This window comes from Rhincodon typus, chromosome 22 (assembly GCF_021869965.1).
Source record: "Rhincodon typus isolate 14 chromosome 22, sRhiTyp1.1, whole genome shotgun sequence".
NCBI lineage: Eukaryota > Metazoa > Chordata > Chondrichthyes > Orectolobiformes > Rhincodontidae > Rhincodon > Rhincodon typus.
In genome coordinates this window covers 46,752,699-46,763,374 of record NC_063353.1, presented here as the reverse complement: position 1 = coordinate 46,763,374, position 10,676 = coordinate 46,752,699, and the positions used below count along the sequence as shown (strand labels likewise).

The window sequence follows — 10,676 nt, the reverse complement described above, 5'->3', positions numbered from 1 at the left end:
TTCCTGCTCCTCTGATGCTGCTTGGCCTGCTGTGTTCATCCAGCTCTACACCTTGTTATCTCTGTATTCATAGCAGCCATTCTCTGCTTCATGTCTCAGTGCTATGCCTTATTCAATCAGAATGAACCTGTCTGGTTTAAATTTAAACAAAGTTGGCAGTTTACTGTCAATTATCGTCTAACTCCGTGGCAACACATGTGTTACTGAAAGTTCCCTGCCAACTAATCAGCACTGTCTTCTCATACAGTGCAATGGGGAAGTTTTCCATTTATGTTGGTATTCTTGCAAAATGTCCTGATGAGAAAAGGACAGAAAAGTTGTTAAATGTGTCTTTTTCACTAGTTCTCAAGTGCCATCAAATTGTAAACTTGTAAACTTAAAGCCTTGCTGTACCATTAATGCTTCACCTCAGAAAACGATGGCAGCCACTATCGCTGTTCTCAATCTGTTCGAGCTAAGTGTTACAAAATGCTGGATACAGCTGTATTTTATAGCACTGGTAAGCAAACTGGGATTTATTTTTAATCAGTCTGAAATAACAGCTATTGTCGGCCAACAAAAAAGGAGGGGTCTCTTGGAAAAATTGATGGAAACCTCATGTGTCATCCCAGAGCCAGACTTGGCACTATTCGGCCTTTTGCTGACACAGAGTTTTAGTTTCCTCCCAGAGCAACAAAAGCCAAAAACTTCCAGATGTTGCACCCAGTTTCCGATCTGACCACACTGCAAAACCTATAACGGTGAGCAACATCCGTTTCCAGGGACCACTGTGAATAATGTTGAAAGTCAAGGGCCAAGCCATAAAATGTAGGAACAAAAGTAGGCCATTCAGCCCATCGAGTCAGCTCTGACTTTCAGTGAGATCAGGACTGATCTGATAATCTTCAACTCCACTTTCCTACCTTCTCCCTTTAACTCTTGATTTCCTTCCTGATTAAATATCTCTGTATCTCAGCCTTAATGGCCCAGCCTCGACAGTCCTCTGTACTAAAGAATTGCACAGATTCACAGCGCTCTGAGAGAAGAAATTCCTCCTCATCTCTGTCTAAATGGGTGACCCTTTACTCTGGGATGATGCCCTCTGGTCCTAGACCCTCCCACAAGGGGAACAATCTTTCTCCATGTACCTGTCAACATCCCTAAAAATATTTATATGTTTCAATAAGGTTCCCTCTCATTCATCTAAATTCCAATGAATACAGACCCAGTCTACTCAATGTTTCTTCATATGACAGTCTCCGGTATCAGCCCTAGCGAACCTTCTGTGGACTGCTCCAGTGTCAGGATTTGCAGAGATTTCACAAAATGGTATCGGGGATCGCAGTTTTCAGTTCTTTGAAGACAAGCCGAGGTTGTTTTGTTTGGAGCAGAGAGGATATGTCAAAGGTGTTCAAATTTGAGGGGCATTAGTGCTGTAAATACGGATTCACAGACTCCAGTGACAGAAACATTTACAAGTAGAGAATGTCAAGTCAAATTGTTGCCAGGAGAACTAGAATGAATGAATGATTTTATTGACATAAATATCTAGGAAGAAAAGTGTACAATCGCCACAATCCAGCGCCATTTGAGTTACAAAAATAATAAAAAAAGAAATTGCATCAGTAGAGTTCACCTTCTGTTCATATTGGGACAGCACGGCTCCAGGGTTTCTGCAAGGTCCCTACTCAATGTTCATGGTCTCAAGGAGACCCCACTCTGGGTACAGCAATGACCAATGACCCAGGAGACCCCAGCTCCACTGCTGTCACTGCTGCCTCACCGACACCACCAAGAAGCCAGGCTCCGGGCCTACCGCAGTCCCCTTGCCTAAGCAGGAGAAGAACTTACTTGGTGCAGAAGTTGCATGATGAAAAATCCACTACAGGACAGGGAAGTAACTGGAGCAACTTTCAAAAACACAAGATGTTCGAGCTGGAGTAGACCATTTGGCTCATTGAGCCCTCTCCCTCATTCAATATGATCATGATTGATCATCCAGCTCAATAGCCTGTTCCTGCTTTCCCTCTGTACCCTTTGATCACCTTAGCCCCAAGAACTGTATACAACCTTCTTGAAATCATACAATGTTTTAGCCCCAACTGCTTTCTGTGGTAGTGAATTCCAAAGGCCCACTACTCTCTGGGTGAAGAAATTTCTTCTCATCTCTGTCCTAAATGCCTACCTTATTTCCTTAGACTGTGACTGTGGTTCTGATCTCCCCCAGTAATTGGGAACATCCTTCCTGCACGTATCCTGTCTAGTGCTGTTAGAATTCTCTAGAGCTTTATGAGATCACCCCATCATTCTTCTCAACTCCAACGAATACAATCCCAACTGACTCAAACTTGCCTTATACGTCAATCCAGCCATCCCAGGAGTCAGACTGGTAAACCTCTCCTTCACTCCCTCTATCGCAAGAACATCCTTCCTCAGATAAGGAGACCAAAACTGCATCCACAACGCTCGAGAAGAGGGTTCCAAAGATTTACAGCCCCTTGAGTAAAATAATTTCTCATCTTAGCCCGAAATAATCAGCTCCTTATCCTGAGATTGTGCCCCAAGTTTTAGATTCCCCAGTGAGCAGAAACAGTCTTTCTGCATCTACCCAGTCAAGCCCCTTCAGAATATTTTATGTTTCAATGAGATCACTCCTCCTCCTTTTAAACTCCAGAGAATATCAGCCCACTCTACTCAGGCTCTCATCCTAGGACAGCCTCCTAGCCCCAGCGACCAATTCAGAAAAACCTTGCTGCCTCCATAGCAAATATATCCTTCCTTCAAAAGAAAATTTGTTAAACATACGGAAATGAAATGTTTGCTGGGCTATGCTTACTGGAAGGGCAGGAGATTGAGACTAACTGTGCTCCTTTTCATCAATTGGTGGGATGTAGGCACTGTTGGCTGGGCCAGCATTTATTACCCATCCGTAGTTGGCCTTGAGAAGATGGTGGTGAGCAGTCTTGTTGAATTGCTACAGTCCGTGTGCTATAGGTTGACCCACATTGCCCTTAGGGAGAGAATTCCAGGATTTTGACCCAGTGACACTGAAGGAATGACGATATATTTCCAGGTCAGGATGGTGAGGGGCTTGGAGGGGACCTTGCAGGCGGTGCTGTTCCCATGTATCTGCTGCCCTTGTCTTTCTAGACGGAAGTGGTCGTGGGTTTGTGGGGCACTGATAGCTCACATTCACAGCATTTATACATGATCTCCATCTACATAGGGAGATAATCTCTCTGTTTAACTATCACCGTGTCTAACCTGCAAACCCTTCATGGTGGCCTGAAAAATTCACACTTTGTTTAGTGCCATGACTTTGAAAATGTATCTATTAAAATCTCCTTGACTTGGTATTTCCAACAAAATCATAAAGACCTCTTCTGAAGCACTCAGAAATACTGACCTGGGGATCTGCACTGATTATTTGCTGGGGTTACAATAACCTTGTTCAGAATGTTACCGCGAACTTCAAAAAGAGTGCCAGCACTGACTCGATGGGCCAAAGGGCTGCTTTCAGTGCTGTCCTTTTCCATGATTAGTTGAATCTTATTTCCACCGCGACCAAAGAAATGTTTATCCAAAATAGAGAAAGCGTTTATTCTGTTTCATGTTTATGGCATTTGCACTCCCACCCCACCCCACCGCCCCCAACTCGATGAACACAAAGGTTTGGCACGATAAACTGGAGCTGTTTTCAAGAAGAAGTTAGATATAATTCTCTGGGCTAAATGGACCGAGGGATACGGGGACAAAGCGAAAACGCGGTACAGCCATGATCATATTGAAGGGCTGAATGGCCTCCTCCTGCTCCTGATTTCTGTTGAAACTACAAAATTTCAACTAAAGCCATCTCTCCCTTTGGGTCTGAAACGGTTAATGCTTAATTGAGTACAACAAACACCAATCACTCCCACATCAATACACTAAAGAAAGGTACAAAACCCTTGAGTTCTGAGGAAGAGTCACTGGACCCGAAACGTTAACTCTGATTTCTCTTCACAGATTGCTACCAGAGCTGCTGAGCTTTTCCAGCAATTTCTGTCTTTGTTTCTGATTTACAGCATCCACAGTTCTTTGGTTTTTACAAAATCCTTATGCCTGATTATACCCTCAGCGGCACGATGCCAATGTATCCCAATTGGAATGTCCCACCAGCTGCCGATTTGGCACAGATGGTTAGACAAAGCAAAGACCCACCGATGTGGCCATGAAAACACATTGCAAACGCAGACGACATTTTGCCATCGTCGATGAGACACTAGTGTGTGGCGAGTGGCTGTTCCTCCTAGCATCACTTTGAGAGGACTGCCTGGTGAAGGTTCCTCGAGAACATTTGAAAATCCCCACACACCGGAGAAAACCGGCTGCCAGAATTAAGACCTGGCACCTCTGAGAGGATTCTGAAACTGTTTGCCAATTGTCAGACACATCCGCAGGCCACAAATAGAACAATTAATACCCACCAAGTATCTAACCAGACCTTAGGAACGAGTGGCCATGCCTTTGTTTACATTGAATGGAAGATCTTATTTCATCATTATCGATTATTTCTCCCAGTGGACTAAGGTTAAAAAAATTGCACACTTTGACCAGGGAAACGGTGATCTCAGTCTTACACAAGGGATTTGTAACACGTGGGTGTCCCTGATGAGTTTGTTTCTGACAACAGGTCATGATTCCTGAATGAGTTCTTCAGCCAGTTCTGGATCTGAGCCTATCAATCCAGTGCCCACAATCTGATAGAATCTAATAAAACACCAAACGCAGGGTCAGAGCAATTAAGTGACTCTTGGAAAAGAATTCCAATTTCTACACAGCACCGTTGAATTAGAGATCCTCTCTATTTTATTGTAGATTCAGCAGCCTCTCAGTTACTGATGCACAGAAAGCTGCCAATTTAGCACCCTAACCTGCCAAAGAAGTTGGTTCCACACTTACACCTTCATGATGACCAAGAGATACATGACAAGGAGGAATCCCGCCTCATGTAATAGGCCACATAGTACAGTCAATGCTCTGGTGCAAGAAATTGATCAAAGTTAGGAACTGGGTGAAGGTGTGGATCAGAGATTTAAGCAGAAAAGATACAATCGCCAAAAGTGATGTGAAAAATCAGAGATTGTACATTGTCAGAACTGTTGTTGGAGCTGTACAAAGGTACTGCAGAAACCTCGCCTTATTGTGATTGTATTGTTGTTAGGTTGCTGATTAGGGTGAAGCAAATGGCATATGTGACAAAAAGAGGCAAGCCTCAGATCATCAGGAACCCAGTCCAGGACAACTACCTTCGACCCAACCAATATCTGACCTTTCAGATTGTCTGAATTTGTAAAGTCAAAGACTTGGGTTGAGGTGGGTTAGTGGTAAATGTAATTACATAAACATTTATATATAAATATCAATAATAGTTCTCAGAAAACAAAACTTGGGGGAGATGCCGTATATGGGTTTGGAACGATCTGAAAGGTTAGTGCTTGACTGAGTATAAAGTTAATATCTGATTGCAGTATAATTTGGACTGGCTGAGTGAATGGGCATTTGCATGGCAGATACATGTGGAGAAATGTGAGATGATCCACTTTGCTAGCAAACATAGGAAGACAGATTATTATTTGAATGGCAAAAGTTGAGAGAGGAGAATGTTCAATGAGATCTGGGTGGTATCGTATACCAGTCAATGAAAGTAAGCGCGCAGGTGCAGCAGGGGGTAAAGAAGGTTGGCCTTCGTGGGGAGAGGATTTGAGTACAGGAACAAGGATGTCTTGCTGCAATTCTACCGGGCATTGGTGAGGCCACATCGGGAATATCGTGTGCAGTAGTTTCGGTATCCTTATCTGAGGAAGGATGTTCTTGCTATAGAAGAAGTGCAGCAAAAGTCTACTAAACTGATTCCTGGGTTGGCAGGACTAATGTATGAGGAGAGATTGAGTCGGTTAGAATTGTATTCAGTGGAATTTAGAAGACTGAAGAGGGGGTGGGATTTTAAAGAAATGCATACAATTCTAACTGGTTTGATGCAGGAAGGAAGTTCCTGGTGATGGGGGAGTCCAGAACCAGGTGTCAAAGTTTAAGGTACAGGGTAGGCCTAAGACTGGGATGGAGGTGAAGTGTCTTCACCTAGAGAGTGGTGAGTGTGTAAAATTAATTACCACAGAAATTAGTAGAAGACAAAACATTATGTGTTTTCAAGAAGGAGGTAGATATAATTCTTGTGGCTAAAAGAAATCAAGGAATATGGACAGGATTAGGGTATTGAGCTTGATGATCAGCTATGATCATGTTGAATGGTGAAACAGGCTCGATGGGCCAAATGAAGTATTCCTTCTTCTATGGTACAGTGAGTGCAGGAAGCACCATCCATGATGATGAGGTCACGAGAACATGCTGAGGGAGTGCAGTAGGACCTTGCAGGTGACCGACCCAAGGCTCAGCCCTTCCAACAGTTTTGGTCATAATGTAGACCCTATTCTTAGAACCTGCAAACAGTTACAGAGACAAAATGAGCTACATCTGTTTACTCTGCATGACTCTTCTCATTAGAGCTGAAGGTGGCTGCTTTCACACACACTAAAGAACCCGCTCACTTTGAATAGATGGATGACAGCACACTGCGCAATCTCCAAGTCTGTGGTTGTGCATTAATTTTATTCCTCAACAAATAAAGCAGTATCCCTTTTCAGGAGTTGAGCTGGTACTTGCCGAGAACATTTGGCCAACACGAGTTACGTTGTTCTTCAGGCTGGGTGTGTCACGGCTGGGTGCAGGTGCTAAACAGACTTGACTGTCATTGCCAGAGAAACATTTGTGTTTCTAATAAGCCGACAATTCTCTCAGCTCCCTGCTGATTGTTAAACAATTGAAAATGAGGTTTCAATAATTCACTCACAGTCCAGTTGAGTGCTTAGGAACTTTTTAAACTTTATATTCTGCTTTTGTTGTGTGTTAATAGCCAAATAGCTTAGAGACTGTCTCATTCACACAGTTTGATTTGGGCAAATTGGTGTAGTGTGTGTCCATTTCAAGCCAATGCAGTGTTTTGGAATGTTGGCCTGATACAGAATGGATTTTAACTTAACTCTGTGAGGCAGTTGTTGCAATTTGTGAGACCACAAGTTCGTACTGAGTTGTGAACAGTTCTCTGGGCCAATAAGTTACAGGTTTCAGTCTCTGGGTATGTGCATCTGCCATTATTGCAAATATAGATGCTTATGATGTCTCATGGGACAGGAATAGGGATCACTGTGTGGAACAATGTTGTTACAGTCTACTTCCCATTGTAACTGCCTGTAAACAATGCTGAGAGCACACAGTCTCTCAGTTAACTCTCCGAATGTACTGCCCTGGATGAATTCACCATGAGATGGACTGAGTGTCTGCAGCTTTGAGTCAGACCCCCTCATTGAGTAACTCAGTGGCAGAGGCAACAGCGGTTCCCTGTAGGAGAAAGCCTTTGAAAGTCATGATTTATCCTTTGTGGCTGGTGGGGAAAAGCCATTGTGGAGATGTATCACTTAGTCAGGGGAAGGCAGTACCACTGTGTATCACTGAATGCAGTGAAGAGAATGATTTCTCACCGAGGTACTGACAGTTCTCACAAAGCATGCTGGGGGACATTTTCCAACATTAAGATCCTGTTATAAACAAAAACTGTCAATGTCCATGCTGTTTCTGTGTCACACCTTACTGCACTGAAGACATTTACATGGTCTCTGTTAAACTCTATTTGAGGTGTACCAAGTTGTGAGAGGAATAAATAGGGAGAAACTTTTTCCCTAAATCAGGGTGGTGGGGGGTGTTGATAACCAGGGAGCACAGTTTTAAGGCAAGGGGCAGGAGATTTGGAGGGGAAAAGGTTTTCACCCAGTGGATAGTGGATATGAAGAACTCACTGCCTACAAGGATGGTAGAGGCATAAACTCTCACACCATTTCAGAATGAACACATGAAACACCATGACATATAACGCTACAGCCCAAGTGCTGGAAAATGAGATGAGAATAGATAGATGGTGTGAGCACAATGAGCTAAGGGACGTTTTTCCGTGCTGTAAAAACTGTATGACTGTAATTTTCCAGAACATCATCTCTGTCACAAATCAGAAAGTACAGATTTGAACAGACCAGTAGAAGATATTGTGTCAGTGACACAAAGTACAATGTCCCTCAAAATGAGGATGACTTTAGTAATATTAAACAGCTCAGCACAAACACAAAATGTTGTTGTCTTGACAACTGACCATTTTGATGATTATCACAGACGAGAAATGCAAACATTCAACAGACTGTGACTGATCAATATTTCACAGAATCAGTATGTGGAATGGCAGAGAACGGTTACCCAGCCAGCGTTGTTCTTTCTGTCCAGAACTCTGCTGCGCTGAGCTTCTGAGTTTTAAAAGGGAAAAGAAGCCGGAGAGGCTATTAATTAAATGAGAGACATGAAAGAACAATCACTTGCCTTGTCCTTTTATATCTCGGTTTGCGATAACAGCAGGGGCCAGTGCTGGGGTGGGTGAGGTCAGTACAAGGTGAATAACCCTACTTGCTGAGACTTTATGAATCTTGTTTCACCTGAGAACACTGGGCGCTTGGTGGGAAGTTAACTAGCCACAAATACAAAGCAATTGAGAGGGAAGTCAAGAGATTTACTGGTAAGGAAACTGTCCCTAAACTCTTATGGTGCAAGTGATGCTGCTGAGGGGTTTATGGAATGAGTCTTGGTTCCCATTTCCAGCAACTTGTTCAACAGCCACAGCATTCACGCATGAGCGCTCTTCAATCGTTTGCCTGCCCTTTTGTCCAGGGACTATTCCACGTGCAGAGCTCTCTCTTGTAAGAGAGGGCTCGGCCCCACGTCGTTAGCTGGAAAAGTTTGCCGGACGAGCCTGTGAAGTTGTATAATCTGGGAATCGTTTATTTTCTCCTGCTCGGATTTTGTACAGATTGTCTGGGTGCAACAGGATCCCCTCTGAAAGGAAGGTAGAGTTTCGCTCAGCTCAATTGTTGCACCGCTATCGGTTTTCGTAGCTGAGCTCCGAATGAAAAGCTTCTTTGAAGCGTAAGACGGGTTGTGAAAGAGGGGTGCTTTGTGAAACTTGCTCCATTGAGCAGCAAGTGCAACAAGGAAGCTGGTCTTTTCTTGTCACTCCTTCAGTGTTAACTTTGCTCGTTAATTTCTCTCGCAGGAACTGATCGAAGTTGACACCGAGGCTATTTTCGAATTGGCTGCATACATACTGCAGGTAAGAATGTTAAAGGTGTTAGTCTTTGTGTACTGAACGAACAATATTTACAATGTGTTCTGAGGTGAGATTCATTGAAAAAACGATGAATCATAATAGCTGTCATGCTGGAGTTATTGGGAATTGTCAAAATCAACAGTTTATGTAGGAAAAGTGTTGCTGTGTTTACACTGAACACCTAAACTAACTGTGGAAGGTTTACAGAATGGTCAACATTCACAATTCCTCCTCAGCATTGAACTTAGGTTGCACAGTTTTGATTTTTACCCACCTTTTCTTCCCTGTTTTGCTTTTGTTCATTTGACCTAGCGAACAAAACACAAGCTAAACTTTGCAGAACCAGTTCTTGCTTTTACTAAGATTCTGATTAAGGCGGCCAAGGGAAATCTCAGCAAATATTACCTGCTCCCAATCTCATCATCAATCCATGGAAATTAATTACAGTAGGCTTTTGGATCCAGCCAGAAAGTATTTGTTCTGGAATTGCTATTATCCAATGAGGACAACACATTCTCTTGGCCTGCTGAAAGGGGAGTATAATGGATAATCAGTCAGAAGAGATTAAGTTCTACATCACTGTAATTGGAACAATTTAATTGCAAACCAAGAAATGACATTATTTGGTTCATGAAATAAGTTGGAACAATAAGAAATTGAGCACTGAAACTTTAATTTACTGCCATTGGCAACTCTCATCAGAATTAACAGGCTCGGTCCATAAGCGTACCTTTTAATTTATGGCTTTACTTGTGTTAACAAGCAGATACATTAAGGTACCTACTGAGATTTAAAGACTGAAGGTTATGCTCTTGACAAAAACTCCCAAGCAACATACTTTTTAAATAACTTTTTAAACTGTATGGGCAGCCTTCCATTTTTCCTACCTGTTGCTGGGAGATGAACAATTCTTTCTGTGAACGGTTGCCGCAGCTACTGTGTACGTGAGAATTTCACGTTGCTTTCTGCTATTCGGTCAAACTTTACGTTGATTCATGTGACTTCAGACTCACAGCAATGTGACTGACTCTTAACTGTCCTCTAGAAGGGCCCCAGCTGCACTCAGTTCTAGGGCACTGAGAGATGGGCAACAAATGCCAGCCTTAGCCTGCAATGCCCTCACCCCATGAAAGAGTAAAGTAATATTCATGCTGTTTGTAATTCTCCAATCTTAATCACTGCACCATCAGCCTCCATGCCTTCATCTCCCTGGTCTGTAAGCTCGGGGATATCCTCATTGAACCTTGCGGCCTTGCTATACTTTGTTCTCTGTCCTCAAAAATCCTTCTTCGATCAACCCTTTGGTCACCTGCTTTATCTCCTTACACGGGCAGTTATCAACTTTTGCTTAAAAAGGCTGCTGTGCAGCACTTGGTCTGTTTTGTGCCTTAAAGGCACTACATAAATACAAGTTGTTTTTGAATTGATCTCAATGACTTGACTATAAAAGCCTGTA

General features: G+C 43.0%; 1 protein-coding gene across 1 annotated transcript in view; it reads left to right on the top strand.

The window, feature by feature from the left end:
* Positions 1–10,676, top strand: part of frmd4a (FERM domain containing 4A) — a 341,550-nt gene that overhangs the window by 188,170 nt on the left and 142,704 nt on the right. The window contains exon 6 of the mRNA XM_048610012.1: positions 9,167–9,223. Within this exon, the coding sequence (XP_048465969.1) occupies positions 9,167–9,223 (57 nt within the window). The remainder of the gene's footprint in view (positions 1–9,166; positions 9,224–10,676) is intronic.